The sequence below is a fragment of the Protopterus annectens genome, chromosome 9.part0 (genome assembly GCF_019279795.1).
Source record: "Protopterus annectens isolate FY-2018-M chromosome 9.part0, PAN1.0, whole genome shotgun sequence".
Lineage (NCBI taxonomy): Eukaryota > Metazoa > Chordata > Ceratodontiformes > Protopteridae > Protopterus > Protopterus annectens.
The window spans coordinates 1,348,307,306-1,348,326,169 of record NC_056743.1 but is presented as its reverse complement, the minus strand read 5'-3'; the positions used below and the strand labels follow the sequence as shown (position 1 = coordinate 1,348,326,169).

General features: G+C 39.4%; 1 protein-coding gene across 4 annotated transcripts in view; it reads right to left on the bottom strand.

Moving 5' to 3' along the window:
* Positions 1-18,864, bottom strand: part of TACC1 (transforming acidic coiled-coil containing protein 1) — a 981,198-nt gene that overhangs the window by 198,228 nt on the left and 764,106 nt on the right. For all 4 annotated transcript variants that reach the window (XM_044084331.1, XM_044084330.1, XM_044084328.1 and 1 more), the window contains one exon: positions 884-944. In XM_044084331.1, coding sequence (XP_043940266.1) covers positions 884-944 — 61 coding nt within the window. The remainder of the gene's footprint in view (positions 1-883; positions 945-18,864) is intronic.

Here is an 18,864-nt window from a genome sequence, read left to right as displayed (position 1 = left end):
TGCAGATTATACTAAATAAGCCTGCTTAATTTTTACTACCTACTCAAGTCTATCCCATGAACTTGACTTCCGGCAGCCCTACTCCATCTATAATCGTCACACTAACTGTAATTTTTATGGGGTAGCATTAGGCACTGTTAGGGACATTCCTGGAATAAGTATACACCTGCACTCACACTGTACCCCCTAAGAGAAAGCCAGCTCCCAGAGAGCATGATGGACCTCACAACATCCGTAACACTAACTCCCACTATCTGAGGACAGACTTGTATCGGACAGTAAGATATTAACTAGAAGTAAGCCTATAATGTCACTCGTGCTACATCTTTCAGTACCATTCAGTTATCAAACTCAAAAGTAAACCCTAACCTCAACCCCAAGTGCAGTCCTAGAATCAAACTTTAGAACCGCAGTCCTGGTTATGTGTAAATCATGAACATTTAAGGACTCTTGCTTAGTGTCATGGACACGATTAGGACCACTGTTTGTCAAACTAAGCCTAGAAATGAGAGTGAAAAATTATTACACTCATATGCAGCATCGGAGAATCAGTATGAAAAGTTGTGCAGTCCTGGGATACATTTTTCTCCTTTGTCTTAAATGGTGGAACCATCAAGTTCAGGGTTAATCACAGTAATTGTTGTTCAAACATTTCTCTGTTGAACCAGTAAGTTTGTTTTACTTGGACATTACCACTTTGAATGGGAGAACACTGGAAAATTGTAAGGTTCTCCTCAGAACTACTCACCTGGGGAAACTTAACAGGCCCACATAGGCCTACACAAAATGTTCTGATACAATCTGCTCCAGAATGGAGCCAGTTATTAGCAGACTATTTCTCTACTTACTGTCTCAGGGACTAAATTTATTTCTAAATGGTTACCTGAGAAGCGACATCCAGGAGTAGTAGATCATTTTCATAGGTCTTCACTTTGCATGAATTCCTAGACACAGAAAGGAAAAGAACAACAATATATTTAGTTTTAAAAACCAACCACATTATTTTAATTATTCAACTGGTTATCAGAGGAGAACCTTTACATCTGCAACACTTAGGAATATTCTCTATACCCAACATACTGACAAAAGAAGTGAGTTTTCTCCAGCTACTTTGAAGAATAACATTGTTATTCAGCTGTGAGAAATGAACTTCGGCATGCATTGTGCTCTTTTACATTTTCTAACAAAAAGAAACCACAAGGCACAGTTCTCTCAGTCTAGTTAACTTTAAACACTACCATCTTAAATTATTCTTTACCACAAATTTGGGGCATACTGCTACAGTCTTTCTACTCTGTTATGCATGGTTTAAACATAACAGAAATGCTCTATTAATAGGTGGCTGCCATAATCCCTTGCAGCCAGTTTCCATCACGTCATCACTCACAAAAGTAACAAAGGCAACAGCACAACATTCAGCTTGGTAACAGCAACACCTGCAAAGCACCCCTCTTCTCCTCTTCCTCTGAGCATGCATGTAAACTGGTTTTCTGTAAAGACTTTTTTTGGCTAGAACAGAGGAAAAAAAACTACAGCTCTCATCTTTCTGCATCACTGGACAATTTAAGACTGCTGATACACAACTGTCTGCATTCTGAAACTGTGGAAAGTTCACGGTTACACTGTATTAAGGCAGTATGTACAGTAATCAGTAGCAACTACTGCAACACGAAGGATGGTCTCTTTATGAAAGGACTGTCTGGCTGTTTAAAAATCTCATGTGATAGCAGTACACCAGTGCTCAAAAAAGTAAGCAAGCTAAATTTTGTTTCTAATACAGTCATCTGGCTTAGGAATTACCCTAAAAAGAGGACTTAAGTGTTTGCTAACAAGTACTTTTTAAAACAGTGTCTTAATCATTACAACTCACCACTGCACTTTGTTTTAGGCCCACTACTCTCTTCTTCATGAATGATTTACCTCACAATCTCTTTACAATCATCTTGGTCACAGAGGCAGATATGTGCTATTCAAACTTGCACAGAAAAACTAAACTCCAAAAAACCTGCAGGAAAAAAAGTCTGCACATTGTTTGATTGGACTACTGAGAACAAAGACTTGCAATAAATCTGGGGTAATGCTCCTTACCACTGTTTAAAAAAAAACAAACAAAAAAAACATTTCAACCCCACTCAGTCATTGTATCAGTAAAGGGCCTTATAAGTATTATTATTCTGAATGCAAAATATCAGAAGTACCTTAGTTTATTCCTGGACCCTCCTCTTTCACCTCACATATGGAGACTATATGCAATAAGGTGCTAGCCTAGGTCAAACTATGCTACAAGATATCTAACTTTCTGCCAGCAACTGCTGGTCCCATGCAAGACTAATATTCTAAAAACATGTGTATGAACTTTACATCATATCTTTACACTCCTCATATAAAACACAGTATAAATGGCTTAAAATAAATAAGCTGATTTGAACTTCTGGCTGCACCATTTTCCCATAATTGTGACATCTTACTGACAAACCATGTGTTAGATATTCGGAGTAGAGCAGCCCTTCTTATTAGCACCATAGTCCTTAAACTGTACTGCTTCCCACTAAAACAGAGCTCACCAAAACAGAACAAATTTACTCCTTAAAACAAAGACTATGTTTCAGACCTGCCATTGGTGAAAGAACATTTGTAAGACTGCAGATGCTACACAGACTCACTATACTCGCACGTTTGGCTCAACAGGGGCACAACACGCACTGAAAAGCTTCAAAATCTATGCTGAAAGAATATCTACTGAAAGAGACTACTTGGACTTGTTCAAAGATTAATTTTGTTGTATATCAACTAAAATGTATTAATTCAGTGTGTGAAACAAAATTATTTATGGACTTATTAATTTAACAATTCTGTTTATGAATATATTGCTGTAGAGGTCTCAGAACGTAAGCAAGCAAATCTGTATTATTTTCATTATCAAAATAAATAATAAATTTGGGAAAGAAAATGTGTTAAATATTATCAATTTTTAGTGTGCTTTAATATAACTAACAATGGCATGGGGAACAGGAAATTCATCCCTGGTTTGGCATCTATCTCTCTAATAGTCACAGGCAGTCTGTAAATAGTTCCCTTCTCAGGCTCCTGCTTGTAAATGTTTCATCTCCCAAGCCCCTGCTTACACTTATTAAAGGCACCAGAACTTGGTGGAGATTTGGGATGTATGACTAGGCATAAAAAGGTCTAGTACACCCAGATCTGCTCAGAGCTGGTGGTCAAGGACACCACATACACAACTGCCGTAGATATAGCAAACTTGCTGGCTAACAAATTCAGCAAAACCTTCACCCCTCTGTCCCCCCATCAGTAAATCAGGACATCCCCAGAACCTGCCCCCTTCCCCTTATATCTAGGGATCAGGTCATCACTGTTCTCTCTCAATGGCAAAAAATACAGCCTCCATGGGACCCAATAACATCCCAGACTGCATCCTACATGAACTCAGGCAGGAACTTGTAGCACCATTAGACACCCTAGTCAACCAAAGCCTGAGTACTGGCTTCATCCCAGCCAAGTGGAGGACAGCCACGGTCTTCCCTTTGCACAAAAGTGGAGTGTCCACCTATCCAGGAAATAATAGACCCATCAGCCTAACTCACTTAAATCTGCAAAACCACAGAGCAGATTATCATGGGCCTCATTAACAAGGACATCGGCAACCTCCAGACACTTGATCCCACACAGTTTGGTTTTGTCAAGGGGAGGTCATGTCTGTTAAATTTGGTCAATTTAAGTGAGACAGTCACCAAAGCCATGGATGAGGGGAAGATGGTGCACATGGCCTACCCTGACCTGGCCAAAGCCTTCAACACTATTCCCCCACTTCAGCATACTAGATAAACTCTCTCAACTAGTCATCAATCCATATGTTACCAGATGGGTAGCAAACTAGATCACTGATAGAACCCACCTAGTCAAAATAGGGGAAGCCACCTCAAACAATAGACCCATAATGAGCAGTGTACCCCAGGGTTTGGTTTTGGGGCCGCTGTTATTTGGGATATACTTTTCTGAGGTGCAGGCCAAAACCAGTGGGCTATGGCTGACCAGGTTTGCAGATGATTGTAAGCTGGGCGTTGACAACAATTCCCCTAGTGATGTGAACATTCTCCAAGAAGGTCTCACCCAAACAAATGACTGGTACAAGAAACATGGCCTCAAGCTGAATACCAAAAATGCATCATTATCCCCTTTGGGGAGAGTGATGCCCCCACAAACTATCACATTTATAACAACATCCTAAGCACGCAATCAGTAGTGGTGATTTGGGCACCCAGGTTGATAGCAACTTGACTTTTGACCACCATGTTGCTTCCATGTTACAGAAAGCTTTCTACATGGCCCACCTCATAAGTAAGAGTATTTCATCCAGGGACAAGGAGGTCATAACATACCTTTATTCTTCCTTTATAAGGCCCATTACTGACTACAATTCCCCTTTCGGCATGTACTTCACAAAACACCTGCAACAGCTGGAGAGACCACAGAGGTTCCTCACCAAGAGAATCCAGGGCCTCAAACATCTACCATGCACATATAGGCTAAAAGCCCTGTCTCTCTACTCAGTTTCATGCAGACTCCTCTGAGATAACCTCTGTCTGGCATAAAAGGCGATCTCAGACCCTGCTTTAATAGGACTGCTGCATATCCGCAAGTCAAGCTCCACTCAAGTAACCCAAATGCACAACGTCAACCTGGTCTGTGACATCAATAGGACATGTTGGTGGGACAGATTTGTGTCCGAGAGACTCACCCATCTGTGGGATAGACTCCCTCTCTACGTCAAGCAGAGCACCTCATTACTCCCTATTAAGTGCAACCTGGAGAACTAGAAATGAAACAGAAAATACACCCCTGGGATTCCACCTGTGTCCCTGCTGGACAGGGGCATCAGGTGCTGACTTGTCCAAATATGGGCTAAACTCTTGGCTAGAGTTATAAGGGCCAATAGCCTAGTAACTGCTATGATACTATGAACCTAACAAACTATAGCATCTGTAAGATGATGATGTTTTTAATTATGCAAGAGGTTTAATACTTAAAAAAACACACACAATCTGATCAGAATGATGCTGACAGACTTTTATGTTTCTAAATAAATAAACAAACAACATGTAAGAAAGTAGAGACACCCCTAGTAACAGTACAGTCAAGTTTCCTATGTTCAGCTTCAGTGGACCAAACCAGCATGCAAGTTAATACATTCCAGAAAATGATGTAAAATAATGCAAGGCAAAATACATGCAAACTTCTTGAGGTAAGCCATTTTCAATGTTGCTGTTTAAATTTAAAGATCCGTGGATCCATCTAGTGGACATACATTAAACTATATTAACTTATTACGTTCCTGAAATTGAACAATTATAGACAAATATGTATTATTGTTCTTTACATCTCTCCTGGTGACAATACAGCTTTACTGGAAGATGCACTATATTGGATATCCATTACAATTCCACAAGAAATACTACTACTAGGTGATGTGAATGTCAGTTGGCTGGACAAACTAACTCCCCTACAGCTAGTGTGAACTTATTTGGTTCCACACAACTAATTAATAGCCCCACATTTTATAGCAAGACATCAAATTCCCTACTAGACTGGATCCTAGTATCAGACCCTAGCAAATATACCACCTCTGGTACAATGTCTGACTGCCTCAGTGATCATCTCCCAATCTCTACAATCAGACATCTCATGCATCCCCTTCAGCAGCATCTTTATTAAACAGCACACAATCTGTCCAAGTTTAACCCAGAAATGTTCATTACTAACCTATCATCTACTAACTGGAACCTCCTAAAAATCCTCCCCTTAAATAATGCTGTAAATTACTTCAGTTCAGCTTTACTGAATATCCTAAATATCCTAAACAGCCTTGCACCTTCTAGAAGGAAGAGACTCAAAACATACAATGGAATTTGGCTATCCGAAGACAGTAGGATGCTAATGCAGGATAGAGAAAAGCATGGAAAGAATGGCAGAAATATGAAACCCCACATTATCTTCATAACTTCAGAATGCTTTGTAATCGTACTAAAAGGTACATTAATGAAGACAAAAACTATACTATAATAACTTTCAGAGTAGTAAACGCAAGCTTAAAAAATTCTGGACAGTCATTAAAAAAATCTTGCATCCCATCCATAAATTCACTCTTAATCCCCCTTCCAATAATTAATCTCTCCAAATTGCAATACAATTCAACTCATATTTCATAGCTAGTATAGCATTTCTAACAAAGGATTTCCCAACACTTAATCCTAATCCTGGCCAGCAGCCACGTATCATCACATCAACTTTCACCTTCAAACCTGTGCCCACATCCTATATAAAACTACTCTTAAAGTTAAAATGTGCTCTTCTGCAGTTGATAACCTTCAAAGTGAGTACCTAAATATAGCAGCCAATAGCATTGCCTAGTCTGTCTCAATCCTTATAAATAGATCAGTTCAGGAATCCCATGTTCCCTCTCTCTGGAACAAGTCACACATTATCACTGCACAAAGAAGGAAATACAACAGAGATTGCTAACTTTAGACCTATAACAATATTATACAACCTCCACAAAATACTTTAAAAATGTATTCAGAAATAATTGCTAAACTATCTCCTGCAGGAAGAACTCCTACCTCCTACATAACATGGCTTCCTTCTTTCCCATAGTGCTAACACTGCACTTCTAACCTATACAGACACTGTCAATAAAGCTAGAGATAACGGTAAAGTAGTCCCTCCTTATTTCTAGACTTGTCCAAAGCCTTCAACAGTTTATCATGACAAACCTCTACTGTCCTCATTAGGTCTCTCTCAACCCACCCTTCTACAGTTTCAAAGCTACCTATCCAATAGGCATCAGTCAGTAAAATGGCGCTCCACCCTCTCTCCATACCTCCTGGTCACCACCATAAGTTTCTGTCCCTGGTCCCCTCCTCTAACATTCTCATCAACACCTTCTGTACATCTACACAACAGGCCTCCCTAATATAGTATGCAGATGACTCCACACTCATTTGCACATCTGGCAATGTGGCACACCATGAAAAAAAATACTCAGAAAGCTTTAACAGCAATTGAAACATGGCTTTGTAACTCACAACTCATGCTCAACCCCCAAAAAGACCAAACTACTACTATTTTCCCAAATCCCTCTCCCATGAGGAAAACATTTAAAGTCTTCTCTCCTGATAATCTAACCACCGAAGTCCCTTTTCATAGCTAATTAATAGTGACGATAGTGGATGATGATCTTACATTTGACCTACATATATAAGATTGCATAAGAAAAACTCATCAAAACTAAGGATGCCTCTTACAGCCAAAAACTTTCTCACCAATGCATCTAAAACTACACTGGCCACTAAATATCTCCTCCAAACATTTCTTTATGGTGCTCCCATCCTTATTACCCTTTAAACATCACAAAAACCAAAACATGAACAATGTAATAAACAAAGTTGCTAAATTTGCAGCAAATATCCCTTTCAGAATCCACCACTCTATAGTACTGTTCTTCTTTCGGCTTTTCCCGGTTAGGGGTCGCCACAGTGGAACTCCGGTCTGCTAAAGATTGGCAGTAGATTTTTTACAGGTGCCAAGGTGCCAGCTAGACGCCCAACCTTCAATGAAGGCATGCCCATTACACGCATATCTTTCGAACGCCACCACTGTATAACACTAAAAAGCCTAAATTGGTTAGAATTACCCAGTCAACTAACATATACACACAGCTTCTTACCACCTATAAAATTATCTGGAGTCCCTCTGCTTGTCCAGCACTAAACAACCTTTAACACAACTATGCTCCAGTTATGACCCAATGACCAAAGATGACTGTCCGTCCATAAACCTATCAAATTTGCTGGGCATTGTCTGTACTTGTATCATGTTGCAACGGCTATCCATCAGGTCAATACCTTCCCTGCCATCGTTCAAATACTTCCTAGCCAAAAGCTGTCTCTGTTCTTGTTGAACTCCAGGATAAACTATATCCCTAAATGTGAACAAATACTACTCGCACCTTACAACTTCTTACTCACCCTTCTTCACTCACTTCCTTAGCTCCATCAATATCTGTCCACTGGGTTTTTTCTAAATATACCATAAGCCTGCTTTTCTCTCACTTCATATTGCAATTCCTGGTTGTACTACACTAACTTACCTTTAATTTCTCTACAAACTGCCTAAAACTTCGCTAACTATTAAATCATTGTTGTGTAACTTCCATCTGTTCATAACCAATGTTTTCATATTATGCCTAATTTGGTATAACTATTTAAACTGCATTTGTGTTTTGTATTATTTTTAATGACTGCAAAACTATTGTGCTTAAAATGTTTCAGAAGCTTTTCTCTCCGGTACTCCACTGAAAATGGGTTCCTAGCCAGTTGGACTTTCCCAGCAATCAAATGTCGACAAATAAATTAAATAAATATGAAAGTATGCAGGCGATATTAATTTAAGATAGGTCCAGAGAACTGGCTGGTGAATGTACATTAAATAACTATCTTTGTGAGAGTTTAAATTATATTGCAGGCTATGTATGCAGTCTTTATGATTATGCTAAATATTTTAGTCTAATGAAAAGCTAAGAACACAGAATGAACATTCCAGAAGATGAATAAGAAATAAATTTGCTGCTATGTTATTCAAGGAAAATGCATTAAAAGTACCACAATATAGAATGTTAACAATCAAAGATAAAAATTATTTGGCATATGTAACAGTGCCAAGTCCATAATTTTTAAACTACAGTACATGTCAGCATAGAATGTAATGCACCTTAATTGGTCCATGTGTGTAAATATCAAAGAAAAAAAAATACACATCCAAATTCATTCCTTTTTTTGTCTTCCCAAACATTGTTTCCTGCCTAAAAAAGAAAACAAATCTGATTCTGTAACAAGAATTGGTGCCTATTAGTCTGGGATAATTTCAAACATCTACATTATATCTCAATCATTGTGTGTCTGTTTAAATACAGATTTTGTTATAAAAAATTGCACAGTCATGTAGCATATCATCTGGTTTGAGAAGCCTTATACAACTAGGCATATGATGTTTGTTAAGTTACAGAAAATTATTTATATTTTACAGTAATGACAGTAACACATAGGTTGGTAAACACACTTATCTTTTGTATTAATAATGCAAGCTATATAAACTATAGACTATTAGGATTCGAATGTTTTATGACACAAAGTACAGTATTTAATCATTGTCTTCTGCTATAATAAAGCTATATAATACTGTTTGCTGTAAGTGAATAACGCAATATTAAAAATATAGTATTTGGCTTGGATTCATTAAGACTGTAAAAGTACAGCAGCTGATACAAAGTAGGACTAATGATTTACACCTTCTGTTTATTAACAATTAACTTTGGGATATACTGAATATAGCAATAAATGTTTACATGAAAATTCAGTAATGTGTAAAATATTCTGTAAATTCTGGAACTTCCTGGACTTATAAATAAAATGAACCCAAGTAATGCAATCTGTAAAATAAGATAAAGATTTTTCTTATACCCGAGAAGCTTCTGAAAATGTTCTAAATGGACACATATCTTTAAAAAATAATATAATGAGTACTAAAATTGAGATTCACATCGATTTGATAATTCTTGAAATCCAAAATTGGATTAAAGGAAAAAAATAATATAACGGCTACTAAGCATGGAGGTTCACATTGATTCTGTGATTCTTGACACACAAAAGGGGATTAAAGGAAACGTGTTAAACTACTACTAGGCAAATTTTTAAGCAAATATGTTGGGATGTGTAGGTTGGACTTTATCTTCTCAAAGAATATAACAAGATGTGTAAGGAAATGAAAAGTGTTACTCGCCAATTAATGAGTGTAATACCCTGATGATTTGTACTGCATAATTAAAAAGCTGTCAGTTAAAGGGGTATAATTACAATATTTCTATGTAACTTCATGTCTTTATTTTCTTACTGGGTTTGTAGCTTGAAGTTGTTTTTATAGTCGTATTGTTGCTATTTTTACAACAGTCCTTATGTCAGTTTTATAGAATTCTTATTCTATGGAGGGAACAACAATACAGCCAGATATGGAGTGGGAATAAGGATCCATTTCTTTATTCACAGATATAGTTCGAAGTCTTCAGCTCGAACACAAAACTAAGGACGACTGCACATGTTATCTGCAGGAAAAACTGTTCCAATGTTGTTGTTGCTGTTTTTCTTTCGGCTTTTCCCGGTTAGGGGTTGCCACAGCAGAACTCCAGTCCGCTATTGATTGGCAGTCGATTTTTACAGTGCCAAGGTGCCAGCCCGACGCCCAACCTTCAACGAAGGCATGCCCATTCACGCATGCCTTTCGAATGTCACTTGACTGTGGAGATGACATGCAGACTCCACACAGAAGGCACTCCAGATGAGAATTGAATGGGAGAACCTTTTGCTGTGAGGCGACAACACTACTGTTCCAATCTGTTATTCAAATTGGGGTTATTAGGAAGAAGGGTTTGAGTGGATTTCCTTACACTGAGCTAAAGGAAAAGGTAGAGAAAGTTTATCTTTAAACTGATCTTACTCACAAGTATCTAAATGAAGATACTCAAAGCTGATAATAAAGTATTTGTAACTTATTTATTCTCTAAAATGCCAGTACCAGAAAACAAATCAGCACGAAGAATAAAACAATGACAAAGTAAAATGCATACTCTACACCGACACACAGTTTCAGAAATTTTAAAACTGCTGTTTGTTTTGGTTTTAAATACCAATGTATAAAAGTATACTTCTGTAGCAGAAAACTGTGGTTCCTTTGAAAAATTCTTTACCCAAACAAATCATCCAACACATGTTAAGGAAATAAAGACTGAGTGCATGGTATATGGGATGGATGACTGTGTGACGACTGGGGAGAGATGGGTGAAGGCTGACAGCCTAGTCAAATAGAATTTGATATACAATTCTGGAAACCTGATTAAGGCAGACCTGATTGCAGCCTTAGTTAAAGCTGCATCAGAAAACAGCAGCCTGGAGGAAATTCAGACAGACAGCGGAGATACAATATCCTCAGAGAATGGACAGCTCAACCTTTCTGCAGTGGACTTAAAAAAACAGCTGGAGTTAAAGAGACTTGAGTTGGAGGTCAGGTGTATGGAACTAGAAGCAGTCGAGAAAAGGAGGAGTCTACAAGTTGAGGAAAATGAATGGCAGACGAGGCATGAGAGGGAAATGCTAACTCTTTGCCAGAGTCATGGAGGTAATGGGGAAGGGAGTAACCGGACCACAGAAGCACAAAAGGTCAGTAAATTTCTTCCACAGTTTAAAGAGGGGGATCATTTTGATAGCTTCATTCATATGTTTGAGCAGGTATGTAAACACTATGAAGCTGACCAAGGGCTCTGGGTACGGTTCCTGACCCCCTTACTCCATGGTAAAGCTGTAACTTCTTTAGCAAAAATGCATGACACTGACTGTTTTGATTATACTGCTGTAAAAAGACACTTGTTGGAATGTTTTAAGTTAACACCTGAAATGTATAGGAAAGTTTTGTGAGCATAGACGCAAGGCAGATGAAAATGTATGTGAATATGTTGCTGAAGTGAGCACTTATTTTCATAGCTGGGTGAGTACATCTCAGGTCACCACTTTTGAAGGGCTCGCAGACATTTTGGTAAGGGAACAAGCCCTTAGCACTTTGCCTGAGGACATGAGGATCTGGTTAACTGATAGACAGTGTACTTTAGAGGAGTTGGGGAAGAAGGGAGACCTATACCTAGCAAGCAGGGCAGCCCTGCACAGGAAAGGGACCCCCAGTACTGCGCATGGGACTAAAGGAACCCATGGTGAGCAGCACAGACTGCCCCAACAGAATCCACCAGTAGCAGGGGAAGCCACTAGTCCAGGTACACATCCAGGAGCTAGGGTTAAATGTTTTGAATGCAACCAATGGGGCCATGTGGCATACAGATGTCCACGGAGGCAAGGTGGGGAACCAAATGTGAGGGCAACAGTAAGTGGAAAAGACAAAATGCCAACAGTGGGTTGTCTTGAGACAACAGGGGTATGGAACTACCATCCTGCAGATGTCCTGAGAGGGAAGGATTTGGATGAGGCAGTACTATGTATTTATGCAGTTACATGCAGTGAGGCTAGGAGACAAGCATGTGGGTCTGGTAGCCTGGGGAAGACCCAGACAGACTGCATGCTTGCAGCCAGGACTGCTGAGGTGTTTACTTCAGGGAGTGAGCTACGCTGTAGCAGTGAGACTGAATGTGAGCCACAGCTGCTTGTGGGTACTGATGTTCCCTTGGACAGGGTAACTGCAAAGGTAGAGGTGAGTAGTAGTACCCAGGCTGACAGTGAGGTACCGCTGTCAGAAGATGCCAGACTTCCTGTGGAAGGGGAGCTAGGAAGGGTTACAAGGACAGACTTGAGACAGGCTCAGCTCTCAGACCCTACATTGCAAGGCTTGAGGCAGGTAGCTAGGGAGACACCGGATTCTCAAGGGAAGGGGAAATCTGGACACTGGGACAAAGGGTTACTATACAGAGAGTGGACCCCTGAGGGAGGGCTAGAAGTTGAGAGAGTACAGCAGTTGTTAGTGCCTAGAGCTTACCATCTGGCGCTTCTAGCCATAGCCCATGATATTCCCTTTGTAGGTCATATGGGCATAAAACATACAAAGAGACGTATTATGCAGAACTTTTATTGTCCTGCAATTTCCAGAGATGTAACAGGGTACTGCAGGACCTGTGAGCAGTGCCAAAAGGTAGGCAAGGTGAGAGCTCCTTTGATGCCTTTGCCTGTGATTGAGAAACTATTTCAGGGGGTAGCTATGGATATTGTGGGTCCTCTGAGTATTCCAAGTTCCACAGGGAAAAAGTATATCCTAGTGATTGCAGATTATGCTACACAATATCCTGAGGCAGTGGCTTTGTCCTCCATTGAGGCAGAGAAGGTGGCAAATGCTTTGCTAGAGATTTTCAGCAGGGTAGGTTTCCCAAAGGAAATACTGTCTGACAGAGGTGCCAATTTTATGTCAGACCTGCTGGCTTGTCTGTGGAAGTCCTGTGGGGGTAAGCACATGATATATAGCTGTACCAGTAGGGTGTTTTATTGAGGACCTGGTGAGCAAATGAGCAGCCAGCCCCAGACTGACTGTGATCTCTGTGTGCACTTAAGGGAAATTGTACTTTACTGTGTGTATTAGTTATCCTTTCCCCTCTCTTCTATGAGACGACCTCCCTGGTGTTAGTGGTGAGGATTGAGGCTCCTTGATTTTGCTGGGCCAGGGCACAGTCATCACAGACTGTAAGAACATGAAAAAGCACTCTTGTGATGTAAAATGTGACTGTAGAGATATTTCAAGTCCTGAAGGAAGTAGGCAGGCATGCCAGGATGTATTAAAATGAATGGATGAAAACTGTTTTCAGCAAAGCTCTCACTTCTGCAACTTTTAAGAAAAATAACAGTGCGAAAACTACATCTCACGCTAATATTTTAAAAAAGGTACAAAATTAAATGTTAGCTAAACACAGGACTCCCCAAAGTAAGGTGAGAGATGATACTGTTGGCCAAGAACTTGATGACCACTAAAACCATAGGTCACTAGGTCTACTTTCACATGTAGAATACAAGACATTTTTAAATATGTATATTGGTATTGGTTGTCCAAGTATTCTAGACCATCTTATTTCACAAAAATACATTGCTTTCTGTAAGGTACCTAGGTCTACAGCACAGGGGGAGGGATGCTTTATTCACTAATGTGGGGCTTTATGACGGTAACTGATATCCTTTCAGCTGTGCATTTAACCCTACTTGGTTTATGGGTCTTGATATTTGATTTCATAAAGTGAAACAGAAGAATGCGCACAACATGCTGGGTAACTGTGCAACATCTAGACTCTCCATGACATGCCTTCGACACTAACACCTGAGCTATGGAAGGAAGGTTGTTCTAGTACCTCCCGAGAATGGATTATTGGACTATCACTCCACCCTAAAAGAAAACAAAAGTCTCTCTCATCACTGCAAATCATTGGCATCCTCCTTTAAGGTCAGATCACTGACATATTGAACAATATCATATGTGGATGCAGTACCAAGATGGTGTATTTGGACAGGAAATAAGTGATGTACAAGCAAATAACCAAGCATTAGGTGTTCTTGACTGAGTGATCATTCTGCAGGGGCAGCATTCCTAATAAATGTCTTCCCCCAAGCAGCACCACATCAACATTTTTACCCCAAACCATTGGCAAACAAGTACTTTGAATATCACTAGAAAATGTGGAAAAGCATAATGTGATCCAGACAAAGAAAACTAAGAAAAGCATTAAATCAAAATGAATAGGGATGTGATGAAAAACATATTTTAAATCTAATATTAACAAGAAATTTAAATGAGGAAGAAGGGGTAACAGATTGTGAAGGGACAGCATTTTGAACTTCAGCAATATCACAAATTGGTTTAGGAAGGAGAGCTCCAGAACTGGCCTCTGTACATTTTCTTTTGCACCAACAACATTCTTGAATAAAAACATTTCCCAAACTGGGAAGGAGGAACTGGCTCTATCACATACTGAGACAACATATGCTAAAGGACAACAGGAAATAGAATAGTCTGGTCTGGTGGCTGAGGAATCATCCTTTAGAAAGGGGAAATTTCCTTCCCCTGCCATCTGTAACATTGATGAATGATCTTCAGAAACAATTTGTCTGAAATTATCTGTTGCCAATGAAACAACTGGATATTCAGATTTTATAGAAGGGAAAATGGTCTGGGAGGGGGGCATCGTCCCTTAAATGGTCAACACTGACTTCTTGCACTGCCTTTGTTTTTTGGGGGATTCCTGTGCCTTTTGGGACCCCCTTGCCTTTTCTTCACAAATGTGTTTTCACCAGCATTTTGCTGAAGCAGTTTATTTTGTTTCTTGCAAAAACTGGATGAAGGGTAAAATAATCCCTTAGAAAATTTGGAAGAGAAGGGCTGAAAAATTTTACAGATTCCCTGTATCAATTTTCCCCTCTAATCACAATTTTGATGGCCTCTGCAACACAGAGACCAAATACTAAATATTTATCCAAAGGAGAATTTAAAATCTCACGTTTCACACCAATCTGGGAGGATCTGAGAATGCAGCTAGGTAAGCCTCCTCAAAACAGTAGCAGTGGCCATAACCCTGGAAGAATTATAAAGAGAGTCATACACACACTATCAACAATTAGTTGTTTGTGAACTGTAACATGGAAGAAATTAAACAATTTAGAGCAGACTTCCTCACAAGAAGAAAATGAAGACCAAACACTCATACTTTCAAAATTAGTCAGAATAAACTTGAACATAGGAGCTTGACAATTCAAAATTCTGAAAATCAAACTTACAGAAGCATAAACTTTTTTCCCCATACTTATCAACTGTGTCCCATCCTTGTCGTAAAGTGTAGGAATGGAATTAACAAAATGTTTAACAGCAGTCAGTTTAACTAAAGCTAGGCCAGGACTGGGATGAGTACATACAAACTTAAAAAAATATATGATCTTTATATAATCTGTCTGTTTTTTTAGGGGCAGCAGGCTGACTATCAAGAAAACTGCACATGCACACACACAAACGAGCACGCACACACACACACACACACACACACACACACACACACACACACACACACACACACACCAAAGCTGACAGCACTGAAGGAATTGATGCAAGTTCTGGAAATTCCTTCTATAACAGCTCATAGTATTTTCTGAGAGACTGAGAAACCTCATTGTTCTCTCACTGAAAACACAAGCACATTATGTTAATAGTTTCAGAAAAAGAGAAATTCCTACCTCTCTTCTGGGTCGGAATTAGAAATCTAAGGAGAAAACCCTTTATCCATCCCTTTATCCTCCTGTCTAGATTCAAACTCTTGAATCTCTTCAGGAACCGAGGTATCCCTCTTTCTTTCACCAGAAACTACTTTATCAGAACGGTCAACAGCCTGAATTAAACGCTGAGCCAGTCTTTAACTACTCCTGTCTAAGGAAATTTAAGGGGGAGTAAATGAATGTTTACTTTTCAGTTTCTTTGGAACAGCTGAAATGGGACCAACAAAGTTATTAATGGCAACAGCAGTTTCCCCAAGGATGTGCACAACATTCTAACAAAACAAAGAAGCCTTCCATGTTCCTTCTGAAACTGTCTCTCCCTAGCCCACTGAGGGGACATCAACATCTGCAGAGAACATGGCTAATCCCTGGACCATAACGGCTGCAGGGGCTACAAGAGGAACCTGGGGTAAAAGGTGAATGATCTGAGGAACTAGTTTTGGCCACAGCAGAGTCACCCTCCTGAAGCTGAGGTAAATTGCTAGCCTGCTGTGGTGGTAAAGGCTGTTTGCCTAACCTTTTTTTTTGTGGATGGAAGGAGGACTGACCATGCAATCAGTAGTTTGTTCCACGGTTAAGACAAAAATAGTGCATCATTCCCATGGAAAACAAGCAACATGGGAATAGGGTATAACAGCATGACAGCAGTGAGCCACCTGTCCACAATATGAAACCTTTGGAACAGGAACAATAAAATGAAGGCCGTTTTCCCCTAGGCCTGCTGCCACCCCTATTGGTAAATGTCTGCCACAAAGGGATTCTAAATTATTTAAGTATTTTGCATTTATTAACCCGGTAAGTGACCTAGTCCATGGACTACTTTTAGCTATGATAGGGCCAAAAAGGCAGACACAAACATATAGACACAGTAATAAACTATTCCAGTCATGCAGCAGTAGGAAAAAAGGAGAAGCTATTTACAATTAACATGATGTAAGGAATGTTTTAGAAAAATGCAGGAATAGCAGGGTAAAAACAGCAAGAAACAATAGATTTCACATGCATACATGTATGCATATATAGAAATAGACATGCAAAGCAGACTAACCGTAGAGCTTAGCTGAGGATCTATGAAAAAACATGAAGACTGAAAACAGATGTTTATTTAGTTGCAGGAGTATATTTTGCGTTTTTAAAAGTGTGTTAATGATTAACCAAGGAAAATGCAATGGTGCTTTATCTAGAAGCTGGAACAGTAGCAGAAACAAAGTAAGCATAACATGTAGGGATTTCAGTGCCAATAGGAAAGAGGTAACCAAGACCCTCAGAAAGGGAGGGTAATTAGTAGTACTGTCTGGGGTAAGTGTTATTATGCCAGTGTCACCAGCTCAACAGGTAACACACATTCGCCTTCGGTTCTGAAAAATTGAAAGGCTGCTGCACCCCTAAGTGTGTGCTCCTTCAGATGCACATTAAACCAAGGTCCAAGCTGCCTGAGTTAGTGGTAGTTTGAATGGATGGAACATATCCCATAGCACTTATGGGAAAGAATAGCAGAGGAAGTTCTTCTCTGCTCTGCCAAAATTTCCCCTACTCAGTGCAAATACCACCTTGGGGTCTTCCCTACAGTGATGACATTGGCCTAGTGGGACTAACCCAGTCAACAGACAGTAAATAAATAAACTATGAACATATAATCTATGAACTTGTATGCTACCGGGGTGGAGGAGTGGGCTGACACTACTGGGTTAACGTGCCTTCTACAACTAGTTTAGGACATGCAGTTAAGCATTCCTTTTACTGCTTGAAAAACCCCTGACTTGTTCTGTATTATGGTCTTGGTACTATGCACATGTTATAACAAGGTAAAGCAGTTAAGTGTCTATGAATATATCTAAATATTTGCACAGTATGGGAATCACGTTGCTGAATGATGTAATTCAATTTTCTTTTATGTACTAAAACTCGTAGTAAAAAGACTTAGAAAAAATTTATATCCAGATGCTAGCAGGTAAAAAACCTAACTGTCCAGGCACAAAGCATCAAGTCACATTCCCATACAGTACATTTTGCTTCTATTTTCAATGTATAGTTTTCTATCAATGCAAAAAACAGCGAAAAAAAATATTGGAAACCGACCAGCAAAATGTACACCTTCACCTTCCTTTCATCCTTTCAGAAAGTAATAGTAAGAAATTATTCTTATAAATTCTTGGATCCTATTAATTAATTGGTCTTTTTAATGTTACCAAGATGTAACTACCACTGCAGAAAAAGCTCCATTTAGGGATTCAGTCTCAGAACTAAAAACTTGCAACTATTATGAGTTCAGCAGTGAATTCCTACTCTCAAGGGTGACAGGAATGCAGACATCTCACAACTTTGATGGAACATTTTTTTTCATGTGAACAATGCTAACAACATTTAAAAAATGAACAAAACTTCATTGTAACAGACATTTTGATGTTGCACTTTCCGTATCACGAACTGCATTATCAGCCTGTCCTGTGCATACATCACCATGCAAGAGTTTGCACAAGCACACAGCATCTCTAAATTGTCTCCAATGAAATGTTTCAGTATAAACATAACAGAATCATAGGGCATCTATGCTAGGCAATTAGTGAAAAAAGATAAAAATAAAAAGTATTTTAAACACTACAGTTGAATAGCATCTGTAATCATAGATGGGCCTATGAGCCATGATTCATGTCTACTCAGTGGCAACCTTTACCCAAAGCTCTGGATAAAATTGAATAGCCCACACACCCACCTGTGATTACTGCATCAGTATGTAAACGTCGTATCACATTTCTGTGCATTTCATGCATTTCACCAAAAGCTCTAGAAGGGGTCACTGCATATGGGCTGAAAAAGGAGGGTCCGGTTCGACGTTTTAACCCTGTGATTTTACTTTCCAAGTTACACCCCGATAAAAAAGTGTGTGCTTCATCCGCCAGATGTCTGCTAACTATCGCAGCATTTCTCTGAGCCTGTATCCCTTGAAAATATGATGTCAAAATACAATTACCAGGGTTCTGCAGTGAACCATTGTTTGAGGGAC